Source organism: Triticum dicoccoides, chromosome 6A (genome assembly GCF_002162155.2).
Source record: "Triticum dicoccoides isolate Atlit2015 ecotype Zavitan chromosome 6A, WEW_v2.0, whole genome shotgun sequence".
NCBI lineage: Eukaryota > Viridiplantae > Streptophyta > Magnoliopsida > Poales > Poaceae > Triticum > Triticum dicoccoides.
The window spans coordinates 573,458,471-573,477,118 of NC_041390.1; the positions used below are offsets into that span (position 1 = coordinate 573,458,471).

Genomic DNA, 18,648 nt, shown 5'->3' on the forward strand with positions numbered 1-18,648 from the left:
CAATCCCCTTCCTTCTATTTCTTCTCTTCCCGAGGGAATAGGACTGAGCCGCCACCCAGCGCCTCTCGCCGGTGTGTGTGTTGCATCTTACCTCACGTCGCCACCGGAGAAATGGCAGAGTGAATCCATGCTGGAACCGGTAGCTGGCCACTGCACGTCTGGCGGCAGACTACATACTACTAGAAGCATGAACAGGAAAGGAAAGTGGAAAACAATCCATATGCTTCCATTGTATAAGAAAACCACAAGAGGAAGTGAAAGAAAGAATTTGAATCGGGAGGGAGGAATCAAGTCAAATGACTCTGTACCAAGCTCACGCATCACTGCGAAACATCACAGGTCTGGCATTCCATCAAATATTTGCAGTGCAACTTGATCAACATATATCTTTTTTCCCCAAACTCATGCATGATCCAATGACGAAGCCAGATCTCACGGCATCAAAGTACTGGAGAGATTCAAAAAACAGAACGATCTGGAGACACTTGACAGGGTCACCAAAGTGCTCACAAATCACCATGATAGTTCACGACGCGGGGCATCTCTGGAACTATGAGATGTGGCTTCCTCGAGTTGGCCGCTGGGTAGTTGTATGCGTCCTCACACCAGAACTCATGCGAAATTAGCAGCCTCACGCACACCGTCCGAATCAAGGAGCTGGGATCTGACAGTTGCTTCATGCGGGAGACAAACAAAAGGGATGCAGTAGGAACAAGAGAGAGGAAGCTGACGTGGGCATGTTGACCTGCCAATACTAGGGTCAAAGCCACCTCAAACTGGGAAGGGTTGTAATCTGAACTGTTTTAAGAGTTTAAGAGTGTATTTTGAACAGTATTAAAACTGAGTGTTGTAATCTGAACTCCAGCACATGTTTAGGGTGGGTAATATGGACTTCTCTCAAAAAAATCATCTAAAAAAAGTACAGTAAGAAACCTCTCGACGGAGTACATCATCATTTGCATCTTTTCTCACAGTGGAGTTACGCGAGGAGGCTGCAACAGCAGCGGCAGCTTCTGCTAGTACAGCCTGGGCTTCTTTATGTCTCTTCTCTTTTCTGCCACGTTTCTTAGCTTCTCTAACGTCACGAAGAAACTGATTGACACGGATGAAGTCCCATTTTCTTTTACTGAAAACATCCAACTCGCAAGAAAGATTCTGGACAACCTTTACTATTAAGTCTTCTGCAAGATTCAAGTGTATAATGATTCAGAAAAATGAAGACACGGCAGCTTCATTATCTTAGGGCAGCTTCATGGACAGTGTTGACACAATAAGGCCATTGACGTAAAATGAGCAACAAAGGAATCGACAAGGTTTTATTATTCTGGAAAAATGCCACCAGAAAAGTAACGGATACAAATAATATATTAACAGAAGAAATCTTACCGCATCTATGCTTCAGAACCATAGCATTGTCAAGCAGACTAGCTTGTAAGAACAACATTTCTGCTTCTACTTCATCATCAGGCGAATGATCAAGGATTCCCAGAGCTTTTGCCTTAGAAAGTTGATCTGTCACATCAATTCCTGTTGTTTCCGTAAGTTCTACTGAGGAATCCACAGGTCTTTTCTCATCGGAAGAGCATAATTGCTCTTCTAATAATATTCGACCAAGGAACAATAGATTCAGTTAGAGCATGGAAAGTACCAAAAATATAGAATAAGTATTTATTTCGAGAAGGTATTAAGAATTTACCAGGATGATACTGTGTCTGCTTATTCTGCTTCAAATCATGGTTCCAAAGATGAGCAATCTTTGTCTTGATAAATGGATGAATGTAAGAATGAGAATCATCAAAGCTGCATGAAGCAAAATAGGGTTCAACAACCTGAGCAAAATAGGACGACCTACGTGGCTATGTTCATGCAAAAGAAAGAAAAAAAAGTGGTTTGAAAGTAAAGAAAGAAGATGGTTAGAAGAAACCACAGCAGAATAGGCCAAAAAATAATTAGTTGGGTTATTTACTTCAAAAAAGGCTGTCCATGAACGTGATCCATATTACAATCATGATGATTGCATACGCCATTTTCAACTGAATCTGACCCATGTTTAGCATTATCACCCCAAGAAGAGGTTTTATCCAATGAAGATACACACTCCTCCACTTCCGAGCCAAGTTCAGCCTCAGTCAAGTCGTTACTTTTCCTTCTAAGTGATGTACCTGTTCATAACATATTGTAAGAACTAGAACGTACCACACAATTACATGAATAATTATTCAAATGATTTGTTAAATAAAACATATATATTTTAAAAGAAAATACTGTAATGTATATATAATCAGTCCTTTTTGCGTGAATAAGAGTTAACTTTCACATCTAGGTCCATAAAATAAGCAATGCTTTGAGAATTTCCATACGGAAATCCTGTCTGTGAAAGGGATTTCTATTGATTTGAGGATTTCTATACCTTCTCATTGTATGCTTCGTTTCACCCGTTTTTATTATGTTCCATGTATCAGATCATTTGAACCCATAAAAGGAAATAAAATACCACTAACAAGTTGGAAGAAAGATAGAAGAAGCTTTACAACTAAAACTTCCAAGTCACCTAAATTTTACAGAAGCTAGCTTTCAATGGTACAATTTCAAATTCAACAATGTCACCGCATTTAACATGCAATGGCTTCAAATTCACCTATTTTTGGTATGCAGCACTTTGAGCTCGCAAAAGAAATTAAATCATTAAATTAATCTTGCAAATGAGTAGCTATGACTTTAACTGAAAGACTTAATTAAAATACAAAGGTTTGCTCATTTGTCATCACAGCGGCTTCATAAAGTAATCACTGTTTTCAAAAGGTATTTACTTGGTCAGGCAACAGGTGCCTCCATCCATTAGATTTTCTGACGGGAATAGATGCAAGGTGTGGGTCCTAGCTTAGAGGTAGATTTTTGCGCCTAAAGACTGGGTTCTCTTATAATTTTCACTTTTTGATAGAATATAAGTACTTGAAAGTTTCTTTTTTGGAGTCACAACAGTAAAATCTTACTAGAATGGAAAACACTACTACATCATTCAGCACAGGATAACAAGCTCAAACTGGCCCTATGGCCCTAGAATGAGTTGGTCTAGCTAGTAAAGCACACTATGCTCACAAAGAGAACATAACCAAAACATATTGTTTCTTGCATGGCAGTAACGACGGGTAAGAACTGGTCTTGTCCAATACAAGAAAAAATTAAGAAGACACTGGCAATAGCCTTAAAACACCCACAAGCGATAAATATAGTACAGCACTGTCACGACCATTGCATTGCATCATTGTAAGGAATAATAAAAGTGAACTTGTAAGTTGTAACCCAATTACATTTATGAGTGGAGATATCTAATATAGTTCAAAATTATAAGAAAAAGCAATATGAGTAATGCATGCTTGAAATTTGTAACCAATTAAACACTTTAACACAGAAAATAAGGATCCCGTGTAAGCTTGGAAAATTCAAAAAGTTGGCAGCCACTTCATTATAATAGAAGTAGACAAGCTAAAACAAAGAGCATTTAGAGCTGGTGCAGCACTAAGTGAAGTTCTTTTCAGGCTGCCTCTCAGACTGGGTCGCCTCATATATAAGACATCTAACTGGTAACCTTTGTTAAAACGTTTGTTTTGCTTTGTCTAATTTGGTTTCATGAATGAACAATTAACCAAAATAAAACTCACATTCAGTCGCTAATACAAAAGAGAACAGAAGGATAAAACAGCAAGCAACTAAAATGCTATCTAGAGCCTAGAGGTCATGTGAAATGCAGTGATAACTCTGGAGTACTGGTCGAACAAAAAAAAATTACCTTGAAGTTGATTTGGTATCTCCATGGAAGTATCAAATACTTTATTGCCAGAGCTGCTGTTTGATATCTGTCACAAGGATGGGAATCAAAACTGCATCCAGATTTAAAGATCATTTCCTTAAGACCGTAAATAATGACAGCACAGCCTACTAAGCAAAGGTAACCTGGAGGTCACAACCTAACCAGAATAGGGTGACACAAACGATGATGACAGAACAGAATCTAAATGCCATCGGTTAGCTATCATCTCAGTTGAACTTTTTGAGGTAAAGATTAAGAAGACACCCTGAAAACCAATGCTCGGCAGGGAGAGACAAGAAAGCTTAAGATTCCATTCAAGGGACAATCCATTTGTGAACGCTAACAGAAAAGTCATCTACCATTTACTACTGAATTTCAGATAATATACTTGCCATTTAGCATGGAATAGGTCCTGCAATCCTACATAATCAGTGTTCACAGCAAACAGCGTACACACATATCACTTTGCCACTTGGCCTTGTGGAATTTAAAAGAAAACCCATCAGAGCAACTAAGGATATCTCTCCCCTCAAAAGAACACAACAGATAAAATTTCCCTTATTTCCATTTTATACTTTCTCCAACACTCTAAAGCTCGCAGGAAAGCAGATATGGGTGCAGAAACATTGTCAATTAAGGTGTACGCTCACTTTGCCCATTATGCAGGAAAATGAATCAAAGAAAACTATCATCTACACACTGATATTTCATGCTTCGCACCAGTTCAGGTACAACAAACAAGCAAAGCTTCACAGAATACTCAATAGTATGTTTTTCTTACCAATTTTTCATCTACTTCCTTTGCAGTATCCTTGCCTCCAATTAGGGACAAATTTCCAGTATATTCTTTTGCAAGATCTTCAGCAAGAAAATACTCACGATCAGCACTTCCTTTAACTACGTTCTTTTTTCCATTTTCAAAAGTAGTTCCAGTTGAACGTATTGCCTTCTCTTCTTCAAGAATCTTGTCATTATCTTTAGATCTTGGTGATGAGGGTTTTGGTACAGCAGAATCTGACATCTCAAATGTAGCTCCTTTGTCCTCTAGGACTAATGAACTCTTCACATTGCCACTATCTGTACTGTCAGACCCATCTAGTTTGTTATCTTGCACCACATCTGAGCTCCCTTTAAGAGCTTGAACAGCTAGTATATGTGCAGATTTTTGAAGCCACTTGATGATTTTCAACTTCAACCCATGGGAAAAGGTCGTGGTTTCACCCTGAGAATCAGAGAATTAGCAAAATACCTTGGAAATAAATTTGTAATACTAGGCATAAGCTACATCCAAAGTACCACGAGAGCAGCTTCCAAGGATGCTGAAGAAATACCCACTTCGGATGCTATATCACTCACGCTAGCATTCCCTCTTTCGATTAGCTGCAAATACAGCAGACATTAATTTTTCTTCCCTGCCAAAGGCTCAGCAGTACATGCCTAGGTAATTATTGAATTCTGAATCAGGAGCAGTTAGCCAGTTACCTTTTTAAGCACCATAGCAATATCACCAGAGTTTCTCATAAGATTCTCACCAACTGAGGGATGATCAGTATCAATTTCCATACTTCGAGTTGCTTGAGCATTTAAATTTCTAACCTTATGGGGCAAAGCACCATGCTCCATCGTCTCTACTTTGATAAGATTATCAGGGTTAAAGCTACTGGTTTCATGGTTCAAGGATCTGTCCTTTTTCTTGCGTGTGAATCTCAGTTTTGGTATCTTTCCACTGCCGAGATTTGCATCATTCAGCCTCACTTCTGTAGGACTCTGCTCAGATGCATTATTACCTTTCCCTACAGAGTTGACATATCCAACTGAAGAATGCTTTGAGCAAAACGCTCTCAGCTCAACCTGCAGAACAAACAAACATGAAAAATGAACTGCAGCAATCTACATAAGGTTGTGGCAACAGCCAGAAGATAATGGTCTCACATTAGGAAGTCCAAATTTTCCCCATATCTCCATTTGGTGCTTGGACTCTCGTGCACATATAGGATGAAAGGCTGTCCGGCAGGCCCCTGAAACCACATGGAGCTTAGCATTAACAACATGCAAAAGTGGGTAAACCACATAGAGAATGTTTCAGCCATGAGAAAATAGCACACAAAGCATTGTTGGTTAATTAGGCAAACAAGTCAATCAACACAAGACAATAACAGTATCACAATCAAATAAGTGTCAATCACATAGCCAAGGAATCAATCAACATAAAACAAGATTCCTTCATGTCACCACGAGAAAATAACAGAGAACATCTTCGTTTACTTAGACAAGTAAGTCAATAACACAGGACAATACCAAAGTATCACAGGACACCACTTTAGTCAAGGAAAACCTTACTAAGAGGCTGCATCCACTCGTTATAAAAGACTATTACAGAAGTTTGTCACTCCACATAGGAGAAAGGATAGCAATACACTGAAAAGATACAAGCCGAATCAAATATCACAAGGCCTATTGCTAGATCACTATTTTAGAAAGCATCACTATTTTACAAATCATTCTAATGCCCCAGCCTGGTACAGCAGAATACGGATTATCATGCTCAACTGCAAACAGCATTCTACACCTAATTTTAAACAATTAATGATAATGATACAACACAAGACTGCAGTTCTCAAGCAATATTCTTCAAAACATATGGTCTCATAACCTTACGAATTATATTTAGTCAATCAAACTCAAAATGTGATAATGGAAACAAGGAGTAAAAGTACATACCATGGCTGCATCGAATGCATGCACCATGCTTAACCTTGCAAATGTTACACACCAGTTTCCTCTGATTCTCTTGCACCCATCCAACATTTGTAATAGGCTCCATTGAATCCATGTCCTCCACAAGAGCCTCTGGCCTCCAAAGAGTACAAAACAAGTGTGCGAATTTTAGGTTGCCTCCATCTGCAGTTCGACTAGGCTCCCCTATTACAGGTTTTAGGGCCCCTTTCTCCTTTGGGCATAGCAAACACGGCATTGAAAGGGTGATGCCTGCATCTTTCTTCAATGAGCACCCTGTCGACTTCACATACTTGCACCAAGTGCACAACCACTGGCCATCTGGCACAACATGCAAACCATAGCACCACTGGTGCACGGAAACCTTGCAGTTATTACAGCAAAGCATCCTATTGGACGCCATTTCAGTCTCTCCCAAACAGCAAACATCGCACATCGTCCCAGCCTGAGATCCCAGGCGTGGAAGCAGCACAAGCTGCTCCAACCCAGCATCCACACCTATGAGCTTCCTCTTCTTGTTTGGCCTCTCAGAAGTGAGCACAACTCGCTGCCTTGCTCCTAGCAGCCAATGCAGCGATGTGCCTGCCTCATCTGCACATGCTGGTGACGCGGTGCCGCCGCTGCTACTACCTTGCTCCACTTCCATTGGCCACTCCCGCTTCACAACAGCATCATGTAAGCGCTGCTCCAGGCTCTGCTCACCACGCTCTCCGGTAGTAACCAGCTGCTGCACGACCACATCATGTATGCCCTGCTCCACGCTCATGTTACTGACAAAATCCATGGTCTGCCCACTGCGCTCCTTGGTACTGACGACCTCTTCGCCGCCCACGCCCAGGTAGGAGCTCGTCTCGGCGACAGCGACATCAAACGTCTCGCCTTGGTCCAGCAAGTCCTCGGTGGTGCCCAGGAATGGGATGGCGAGGCAGGGGTCGAGCTTCCCGTGGGCGAAGGGGAGCTTGGGCGTCAACATTTCGACGTCGCCCATGGTGACCGGCCTGAAATAGGCCTCGAAGTGGTCCCACGCGCCCTTCTTCCCGGAGGAGAGCGCCGCCGCGTTGAGCTGCGGCGGGCGCTCCTCGGCGGCCGCGTCCGGGAGCTCGAGCTTCTTGTGCTTCTTCCGCCTGTCGCTGGGCCCCGACCAGCTGACGAGGCGCGCGGGCAGGGTGGGCGCCCTGGACGCCGTCTCCTCGCCCTCGAACGGGGTCCGCAGGGACAGCGCCTTCCTGGCCTGCTCGAACGGGTCGACGCCGCCGAGGGCCGGGCCCTCCGGCGAGCCCTCGGCGCCGGCCATGCCCCGGGCGCTCATGCGGGGGAGGGGCGCATCGCCGGGGGAGGCGCCCGCGTCGGGGGAGGGGGCCTCCGGCGAGGCGGGACGGCGGGGAGGGCCGGGGCGGGGCTAGGGTTAGGGTTTCGTTCCGAGCGACCGACCGACCGGGGAGGGAGAGCTCTGCTCAGTTTCCCGACCGCGCCTTCGATTTCTCTCTCCGGCCCGGTTTTCTCGGTACGGGGTTCGGATCCGATGGGAGGGAGGGAGGGAGAAGGGGGGAGGGGGAGGGGGAGCGGGGCGGGGTGGGGTGGGGTGGTGGGGGCTAGCTGGCTAGGGGCGCATAGTAGGCGTGCGTGGCCGCGCCGGGACACGGGGTCCGTTGTGCATAGACCCAAATCGCGGGCTGGATGCACGCCGCGAACGGCAACTTTACAGCCCCCGGGCTGGCTGGCGTGCGCGCGGTGTTTCGTTCGGGTGAAGCGAGGCCGTGAGCGCAGACGGAACGGAAAACGGGGAGGCGTGTCCCGTCCTACTGTCAACCGCATTTGGAGGCTTCCATCTTTGGCGATTCGACGGTGCAGGATGGATGCAGCAATAATGTTATTAATTATTATTATTTTCCAGGTAATATACGCCCTCGATTGCGATCTGATTTTACCAAATAATTGCCCTTGCGTTGCAGCAGGACACAAGTGTTTATTGGTATATCTAACTGGCGAACGTTTGCTGGGATGGAGCTCCCAGTGAACGACTGTAAAGTCATTGGATTGTGATCAGAGGCATGTCTTTTTTTCAAAAAATTACGTTGTGCCGCTGGCATTTTGTTTTCTAAACATGGCAATTCTCCCTTTCATACATGGCAAATCCCTCACAAATGCATGGCAGTTTTAATTGTATTGGCATGACAACTGGGGCGTTCACTGGCAATTTCTCCCCAGCGAGCGTTCGCCAGATAAATGGTCCATATTTATTAGGATTATATATTTGGTAAGCTTTTGTAGATTTTCAAAGAAAATGCTATTATTATATTTGGCAAGCATTTATTGACTTGCCAAAGAGAATATTAGGATTATATTTGGTAAGCATTTATTTACTTCCAAAGAAACATTGGAATTATATTTGGCAAGCATTTATTGACTTGCCAAAGAAAAATATTACGATTATATTTGGTAAGCATTTATTTACTTTCAAAGAAACATTAGAATTATATTTGGCAAGCATTTATTGACTTGCCAAAGAAAAATATTACGATTATATTTGGTAAGCACTTATTGAATTGCCAAAGAAAACATTAGGATTATACTTGGTAAAGCATTTATTGACTTCTGAAGAAAACTATACTCTCTTCCTTCTTACGTACAGATGTATGTAAACATATTTAGAGTGTAGATTCACTCATTTTACTCTGTTGTAGTAGATAGTGAAACCTTTTAAAAAACTTATATTTAGGAATGGAGGAAGTATAATTGTTTATTTACCAAAAAAATGTGGGATAGTTGAGAGGGTTTGAAAGAAAAACACGGTGGAGAAAAACTGTCGATGGAAGGGGGAAATCAAAATGAAAAGGGGAATGAGAGGGCGTATATGCGGGAGGTTGGACGAAGGACGAGTAGACAATGAACGTTACGCATATTTTATCTTTCTATCTATCTACTTAAAGTATGCGAAGAGATTATATTCGGTAAGAACTTTTACCTATAAAATAAATAAATAAATTGGTAAGTCAATAAAATATGGGGCAGTTGAAACTGTTTTCCAAAAAAACAAAGATGGTATCGGGAAAAAGATCGGAATGGTGAGAGGGTAGGGGTGTGGTAGGGGAGGTTGGACGAAGGACGAGCGATCGGAATGTTAGGAGAGTTTATTAAGCAACATATGTCGTGTCATGGATCACCACACCATGAATTGGCTTGTCTAAATATTTCAAATCATAATGATTTTGACGACCAAGAAATCAAACAAGAAAAAGGTAAGAACAGTAGCACAGAATGCAGTGCCATTGTATTGAATTTGTAGTTGTAAAGGATTATCAAGAAATATAGCATCAAAAGTTTTCATAGCCCGCAAGCTCCCCTTCGTAGCAACCTCCAACCGCTTGCGTCAGTAGCCCTGCTGCTAGCGGGAGAGCAACAATTGGAGCAAACTTGGTGACAGTGTTCCGGGCGAGGGGACTCTCACCACGACAGTTCCCGGCCTCGTGGGCCGGGCTGATGACCCCTGGGTCGGCTCCGTCCTAGGCCATATTGGGCCGCCCATGGCGGGTTATACAGAGACTCTGGAAGACTTGGCATGCAAACTAAAGATATCGGAGTTGTGGAGGACTCTACCTCCACCGGCGTACCCGACTAGGATCTGTAACCCTAGGACTCTCGGTGTGCTGTATAAGCCATGGGTTGGGCATAGGACAACTTACAATCCCTTGGTACTTTATCTGAGCTTTGTACACCCACCAGCGCAATATACACGAGCATGAGCAGTGTATTATCTCCACCGTGAGAGCTCGAACCTGGATAAAATTCTTGCTTTTGCTACCATCACACCCAATCACCTAGCTAGTATACCCTATGACACGTCTCCAACGTATATATAATTTTTTATGGTTTCATGATATTATATTATCACTTTCATATAGTTTATATGTCATTTTATATCATTTTTATGGACTAACCTATTAATTTAGGTGTCAGCTCATGTGTTCTGCATGTTTTTGGTTTCACAGAAAAATCATACCAAACGAAGTCCAAACACGCTGAAAATTTATGAGAATTTTTTCTGTAATATATGTGACACTAAAAGCTTCAAGAGGAGACCTGAAGACCCACGAGGGAGCCACAAGCCCAAGGGGCGTGCCCCTAGGGGGGCGCCACCCAAGCTCGTGGGCCCCCATGGATTCGTTTGACCTATTTCCGACTCCATAAATACTCCAATAATCACAAACCCTCAGAGCGAGACCAGAAACAACTTTATCATCATCGCAAGCCTCTGCTCGTTTGTGATCCAATATGGAGCCCTGTTCTAGCAATCTGCCAAGGGGGCAATCATCAGGGAGGCGGTCTTCATCAACCTTGTTGCCTTTATGATGATGTGTGAGTAGTTACTACAGGACCTATGGGTCCATAGCAATAACTAGATGGCTTTCTTTCTCGATCTTCAATACAATGATCTCCTTTAAGATTTATTCAATGTAATCTTCTTTGTAGTGTGTTTGTTGGGATCCGACGAAGCGTGGGTTTAGGATCAGAATTATTCATTGAGCTATATGAGATTTTATCTAAAATCTTTTATATGTAATTTCATAGCTACGTATGCTTTTCCGATGTATTGATTCTTCTTTGGCCAATTAGATGGTTATATCTTCAAAGGGAGTGGTGCATAGTAGTGGGTTCCATCTTGCGGTAACTTTGTCTAGTGACAAAAGGGATAAGGGCATGTATTGTACGTATTGTATTGTTTCCACTAAGGGGAAAACGACGGGGTTTGATCATATTGATTGATCTCTTCCTGTCTATATTATGTCATCATACTCATTGTGTTACTCCATTTTATGAACTTAATGCTTTGATATGCATGCTGGATAGCGGTCTTGGGGTGGAGTGATAGTGGTAGGGGTCGGTAAGTTTAACGTTCTACTTGTCACGGACGTAATGCCTATATTATATCATGCTATGAATGATCATCATAATTATTCGTTATTCTGTCAATTGCCCAACAGTAATTTGTGCACCCACCGTTACTAAGCTTTCGAGAGATATGCCACTAGTGAACCTATGACCCCCAGGTATATCTTCTCACTAATACAAACTTCCTACAATTGCAATCCTATTTACTGTTTATTTTTATTCTGTTATTTATTATCTTGCAAACCATTATCCTTTCACTCTCCGTTTTAATCTTGCAACTAGCAGGAAACAAGGGGATTGACAACGCTCTAGCCTTTTGTTGGGTGCAAGTATCTTTTGTAGTTGTGTGCAGATGCTGCTAACATTATTAGTATGGTGCCTCCTACTGGTTCAATTAAACCTTGATTCTTAACTGAGGGAAATACTTTTTGCTGCTATGCTACATCACCCTTCCTCTTGAGGGAAATCCAACTACTCCTGCGGGAGTAGCAAGACCCCTTCCTGCGGTGGGGACATCATCTGTCCTCGCACAGGCTCCAATTACTTTGACCTGGAGTTAGCCCTGAAACTAGAATCGTGGAAACGATGATGGTTCTATGCCCAGAAAATTTTCATGATCCTAGCACCCCTGGGTTGCCAGAGTTTGCCGACGTGCCATGTTAGCAGAAATGGGAATGGCGGTCGAAGATCGATCTTGTACGGGGACCGGCTATCTTGTGGACACGGTCGCCCGTCTGCTGGGGTAAGGTCTCACCGGCATGCAGATTCTGAAGACTTGGGTGCAAAGGAACATCCAACCTTTGGGGCGCACTGACCCTCTGATGCATGAGTATTGCCCTCTGATGCATGAGTATTGCGGGAGATGTGATCCCAACCGCTTGCTCCGGCATGAGCTTTCTGAAAGCAAGGTCGAAGATCGCCCGCACCTACTAACCGGCCTTCCCTTGATTTGAGGAGCTCCGCCTATAGGTGGTTGTGGAGCCTTTTAGTATGCCCAATCTGCGTCCCACGGTAAGTCATCAACATTCATCGCTCTGCTATACTTTCAGGCCTATCGATACCCCTTTGACGCTTTTCTACTCTTTTGTTGATCTTTTAGACACCTGATGCGTGACCCCCGACCTCTACGACCTTATGAAGGTGTCGCGGCCTTGTTCTACCCCGGATCAAAGCCCGTCACCAAGGGTGACTACCAAGACTTCGCGCTGAGGACCGCAGCTAGTCGTGAGGGTGCAGCTAAGAGGCAGGGGTTGGCATCGAAAGATGCGCCCCCAACGAAGGATGCTCGGCTACAAATGGAGCTTGTTGTTGATTCGCCATTGCGAGAGGGAACTTCTAGCCCTACCGATGCACAACCTAGATCCACAGGGATGTTGCCCGGATCGCTCGGCCCTTAAGAAGGAGAGCTTCTGCCGTTGACAGGTCGTCCTAGCCGGTCGTCCGTGGCCCCAACTTCCGCATCACCACCTGTCCCTCGCCTGAGGCCGAAAATGGCGGGGAATGAGAAAAATGATAGTTGTCGTCTGCCTGCATCACCTACGATATCTCTCCCCTCAGGAGAGTGGCTGCGTGATGGTTCGGGGTCCGAGCCCTCTGAGCTCCGGCCGCCGCGGGCTCTCTGATGTCGTAGGCGGCATTACGCCTCCCCCTCCTTTGCTATTTGAAGGGGGTTTGAATGGCTTCCTTGTGTCGAATACACTCGTTCGTCGGAGCGGGGTCTTGCTCCAAGCTCTGGGAACCACATTTGCTGATTTTAGATCGATGACGGAGGTCGAGACCAAGGTAAATAGACCTCAATCCTTGCCCAATAGCCCTCGAGCCTTGAGAAAATTATATCATAATGTGCTTGAGGGTCTTGTTTCATGGGTGTAGGCTCTTATTGCCCAGGCGTCGGAGCTAGACAACCGAGCTCAAGAGCCGAAGCGCCAAGTTTTGGTGGAGGAGTGGGTGGCTCGCTTGCGAACGTCTAATGTTAGTCCTTCATATGTATGTAGTGGCTCGCAGAATTTGTTCTGCTCTGATCTCTGCTTCTTGGTATTTAATCTAGCTTTGGAGCAACTTCAAGAGCTGCAGATTCAGCTTGACGCCGATCGCAGGGCTGCGAGTCATGCGCAGGATGTGGCTGACACCAAGGGCATGGAGGCTCACTCTTGCCATCAGCTGCTGAGGGCGAATGGCGGCATCCTAGGCAGCAACCGCGGTATTACCGAAGGCCTCCCCACTCAGTCAAGGGAAAGCCGAGGACTGGAGGATGACCTCCAATATCGACTAGAGGCCAACATGGAGGGTTGCAAGACACAGGAGACCTCCTTGACGGAGGCGAGATAGTGTGCGGCGCGAGATCTCCAGGTGCAACGTGCGCACCAAGGACGGCTGGAGGCCATCGTGAGCGGTGAGTATTTGCCTTTTATGATTAGTCTTCTCCATTCATTTGCTGACCGTGCATTGTGGTACCATTCCTTTGTGCAACTGTGTTGCCAGATTTGCTTTGTCCGCCGGGCTCATCGCGGCTCGGCGTTGTGACGTCTACCCTTGGGAGGATGTCCGAGGTGTTGACCCAGGATGAGGGGGCCTTGTGGGCTAGCGAAGCTGGGAGTGCCGATCTCAACCAGCTCATCATGCATATACCGCAGGCATCTCGGCACCTGATGGATCTTCAGGAGGATGCGACCATGGCGAGTGCATAGTATGTGCTGGCTAGGCTGCGATCATGTTGTGTCGAATGATCTGCCCATGTGTAGTTACCATGGAAACGCAGGCCTGGCCGGTGCAGAGCTTCTATGGAGATGTGGAATCGATCACGGCGTTTGCTACCGAGAGGAGTCGTCGCGAGGCCTGAATTGTTTGCGAGAAAACATAGTAGTTTGGAACTTTCTTTGCAAACTTATTAATACAACCTCATGTATGTGCTTTTGTTGCCTGAAAATGAGGTGTACCGTTTGGTTATGCTGTAGAGGCGGTGAAGTGCCTCTGCCCGTGTTAGGAGCAGGGATACCATTTTGTGCTGGTCAACGCGTAGGCGTATTTAGTGGAGCTTAGCGTGAATAGAATGCCTGATTCAGGCGTCCGGCACCCTCGATGGTTGCTCTCCTCAAAGGAAGGACTATCAACAAAATTGCGTCGATGCAGCCCCAAAGCACGAAGTTGTGGGAGGCCAGCAGAAGAAGCGTCCACAAGGTTCCTTCAAAAAGCGGGAACGTATGATGCAACCATCAGGTGGAGCTGTGGGGAGGTCCACTGGATAGCGATGCAGCCCCGAGTCCATCAACAATGAGATTTGTTTGTTCTTCCACGATTTGTCTATCCCAGGGGGTTTAGTATAGTTAATTGTGTTGAATAGATGTGTGTCATGTATATTTTAGCAAAGTATTGAAGGAAAATTAAAAAGTGTGGAAGGTCTATGCAACCTCCTTATTTTCCAACCAAATTCTCTTTGAGCTAAAAGTACATGAAATGCAGATTTTGTAATGTATTTAAGCAGAAAGTATGCAATACTTAGATGTCTATGCATAAAATAAATGGAGATGTTCCACATTCCAAGGTAGTATGCCCTGTTGTTAAGGACCTCATGGATGATGAAGGGATCCTCGCATGGAGAGGACAGCTTGTTCTTGCGTGGTTTCTGCTTAAGGTGCAGAACGAGGTCACCAACATTGAACTCGCATGCTCGGACGCGCCGGACTTGGTACTGGCGTATTTTTTGCTGGTAGATGTTGGTGTGTTCGACAGCGAGGAGGTGTGCCTCTTCCATTGGTGAAGTCATCCTTCCTGCTCTCTTAGGTGGCTCCTCATCGCGTGCTCGAACTCGTGGCGAGTCATACTCGATGTGTGATGGGAGGACCGGCTCTGCCCCGTATACCAGGAAGAAAGACCTGTAGCCAATGGACTTGTTTGGCGTCGTTCACAAGATCCAAAGGACGAAGGGTAGCTCCTCCACCCAGTTGCCCCTTTCTCGAATGAGTGGTGTGATGAGTCGTGGCTTTAGACCTTGCATGATCAACCTGTTAGCCCATTCGACATGTCTGTTAGACTGAGGGTGGGCCACTGATGGGTAGTCTATGTGGATCTGTCATTTGTGACATAAATCTTTGAACACCAAAGCGGTGACATTGGACTCGTTATCGGTGATGATGTTGTGTGGGACGCTGAAGCGGTGGATGAGTCCGAAAACAAATTTGACTGTCGTGTCAGCCCCCGCGTTTGTTATTGGTTTGGCCTCTATCCACTTGGTAAACTGTTCAATCGCCACCAGCAGGAACATGTGTCCTCCTGGTGAGGGTGAGAGCTTGCTAGCCATGTTGACGAGGTCCTAAACAGGGGGTGGCTAACACTGAGGAGCCCGGCCTCGTCAACTACAAGGGGGCCCAACAGGGCCACGACATGATGCAGACCCTAGGAGCCTGAAGACCTTCTTAACGCCCAAGACTAGAGGACGGCGGCGTCCCCACATCTCATGTAGCATGTAAATCCTAGAACTCTCCTATCTATATAAAGGGAGGTGTGGGTTCTCCTGATGATCTATCCTCAAATAGGAGAAACTGTTGGAAATATGCCCTAGAGGCAATAATAAAATGGTTATTATTATATTTTCTTGTTCATGATAATTGTCTATTGTTCACACTATAATTGTATTAACCGGAAACCATAATACATGTGTGAATACATAGATCGTAATATGTCCCTAGCAAGCCTCTAGTTGACTAGCTCATTGATCAATAGATGGTCATATAGTTTCCTGACCATGGACATTGGATGTCATTGATAACGGGATCACATCATTAGGAGAATGATGTGATCCACAAGACCCAATCTTAAAGCGTAGCACAAGATCGTGTAGTTCGTTTGCTAAAGCTTTTCTGATGTCAAGTATCATTTCCTTAGACCATGAGATTGTGCAACTCCCGGATACCGTAGGAATGCTTTGGGTGTACCAAACGTCACAGCGTAACTGGATGGCTATAAAGGTGCACTACAGGTATCTCTGAAAGTGTCTGTTGGGTTGGCATGAATCGAGACTGGGATTTGTCACTCCGTATGACAAAGAAGTATCTCTGGGCCCACTCGGTAATGCATCAGCATAATGAGCTCAATATGACTAAGGAGTTAGCCACGGGATCATGTGTTGCGGAACGAGTAAAGAGACTTGCTAGTAACAAGACTGAACGAGGTATGGGGATACCGACGATCGAATCTCGGGCAAGTAACATACCGATAGACAAAGGGAATTGTATACGGGATTGATTGAATCCCCGACATCGTGGTTCATCCGATGAGATCATCGTGGAACATGTGCGAGCCAATATGGGTATCCAGATCCCGCTATTGGTTATTGGCCGGAGAGATGTCTCGGTCATGTCTGCATGGTTCCCGAACCATAGGGTCTACACACTTAAGGTTCGGTGACGCTAGAGTTGTTATGGGAAATAGTATGTGGTTACCGAAGGTTGTTCGGAGTCCCAGATGAGATCCCGGACGTGACGAGGAGTTCCAGAATGGTCCAGAGGTGAAGATCGATATATTGGACGAAGGTTATTGGAGTCCGGAATTGTTCCCGGGGTACAGGGTGATGACCAACGTGCCCGAAAGGGGTTTCGGAGGCCCCGACAAGCGTCGGGGGGGCTTATGGGCCAAGGGGAGGGGCACATCAGCCCACTAAGGGGCTGAGCGCCCCTCCCACCCCATCTCGCGTAACCTAGAGAGGTGGGAACGCCTCCCCTAGGGCAGTCACCCCTCCCGGCTTAGGGGGCAAGTTTCCTAGGGGTGGTAGCGTCCAAACCCATCTAGGTTTTCCCCTGTGGCCGCCGCCCCTACCCTAGGGAAACCCTAGGGCGCCTCCTCCTCCCCTCCCCCTATATATAGTGAGGGAGAGAGAGGGCAGCCGCACCCTTCCCCTGGCGCAGCCCCTCCCCCTCTCCTACACCTCCTCCTCCGTAGCGATTGGCGAAGCCCTGCCGAAGAACCACGAGCTCCATCACCACCTGATAGAGGCGAGGGTCCCAAGGTAGTCATGTCCTCATCACCACCACGCTGTCGTGTTGTCGGAGTTCTCCCTCAACTTCTCCTCTCCCCTTGCTGGATCAAGACGGAGGAGACGTCCCCGGGCTGTACATGTGTTGAACACGGAGGCGCCGTTGTTTGGCGCTTAGATCGGAATAGACCGTGATCTGAATCGCTGCGTGTACGACACCAACCGCGTTCTTGTAACGCTTCCGCTTAGCGATCTTCAAGGGTATGAAGATGCACTCCCTCTCTCTCGTTGCTAGTATCTCCTAGATTGATCTTGGTGACACGTCGGATTTTTTTTTGAATTATTGCTGCGTTCCCCAACAGTGGCATCATGACTAGGTCTATGCGTAGATCCTATGCACAAGTAGAACACAAAGCAGTTGTGGGCGATGATTTGTTCAATTTGCTTACCGTTACTAGTCTTATCTTGATCCGACGGCATTGTGGGATGAAGCGGCTCGGACCGACCTTACACGTACGCTTACGTGAGACATGCACTTGATGCATGAGGTGGCTGGCGGCTGTCTGTCTCTCTCACTTTAGTCAGATCGGATTCGATGAAAAGGGTCCTTATGAAGGGTAAATATCAATTGGCATATCACCGTTGTGGTTTTGTGTAGGTAAGAAATGTTCTTGCTAGAAATCCATAGCAGCCACGTAAAACATGCAACAACAATTAGAGGACGTCTAACACTACAAAAAAAGACACATCTGTGACATTTTGGGCCGAACGAAAAAAAATTCTATCATACATATGACACTTCTATGACGATAATTGTGACAAAACCCGGTATCATCATAGATGTGGTGGGATCCTACTTCTATGACAAAAAATCATGACAGAAAATTGACTTTTCGTCCTGGGCGGGCCAGAGACGCAGTTGTATGACATTCTTTGGGCCGTCCATGATGGAAAAAACCGTGGTAGAAGCGAGGGGAGGAAAATTTCGGGGAGTACCCGGTTACGGTGGGAGGTCGGGGGCCGAGCGATGCGTGTTTCTCTCGTACACGTACGCGCGTGTGTGCGAGGCGTTGGCTTTAACTGAACCCGAGCGAGGCGTTGGGCTCTAACTGAATCCGAGCGATTGCACTGCAGGCTACGCGTTACTGAACCCGAGCGATCGATCGATGGCTGTTAACTGAACCCGATCGGGCGATTCCTTCGCTACTGCTGCTAACTGAAGCCGATCGATGCTGCCTCTGGA

At 45.7% G+C, this 18,648-nt stretch overlaps 1 protein-coding gene across 4 annotated transcripts in view; it reads right to left on the minus strand.

Moving 5' to 3' along the window:
* LOC119318064 overlaps positions 1-7,878 on the minus strand; it is a 15,903-nt gene extending 8,025 nt beyond the window's left edge. The window contains exons 1-10 of one of the 4 annotated variants that reach the window (XM_037592572.1): positions 6,533-7,878; positions 5,744-5,829; positions 5,294-5,662; positions 5,108-5,191; positions 4,593-5,033; positions 3,791-3,857; positions 1,967-2,162; positions 1,697-1,800; positions 1,387-1,596; positions 934-1,181 (exon numbers count right to left, since the gene is read on the minus strand). In XM_037592572.1, coding sequence (XP_037448469.1) covers positions 934-1,181; positions 1,387-1,596; positions 1,697-1,800; positions 1,967-2,162; positions 3,791-3,857; positions 4,593-5,033; positions 5,108-5,191; positions 5,294-5,662; positions 5,744-5,829; positions 6,533-7,856 — 3,129 coding nt within the window. In that variant the 5' untranslated portion in view covers positions 7,857-7,878. The remainder of the gene's footprint in view (positions 1-933; positions 1,182-1,386; positions 1,597-1,696; positions 1,801-1,966; positions 2,163-3,790; positions 3,858-4,592; positions 5,034-5,107; positions 5,192-5,293; positions 5,663-5,743; positions 5,830-6,532) is intronic. The other 3 variants (XM_037592571.1, XM_037592569.1, XM_037592570.1) reach the window with 3 other exon arrangements.
* Positions 7,879-18,648: the final 10,770 nt, after the last annotated feature.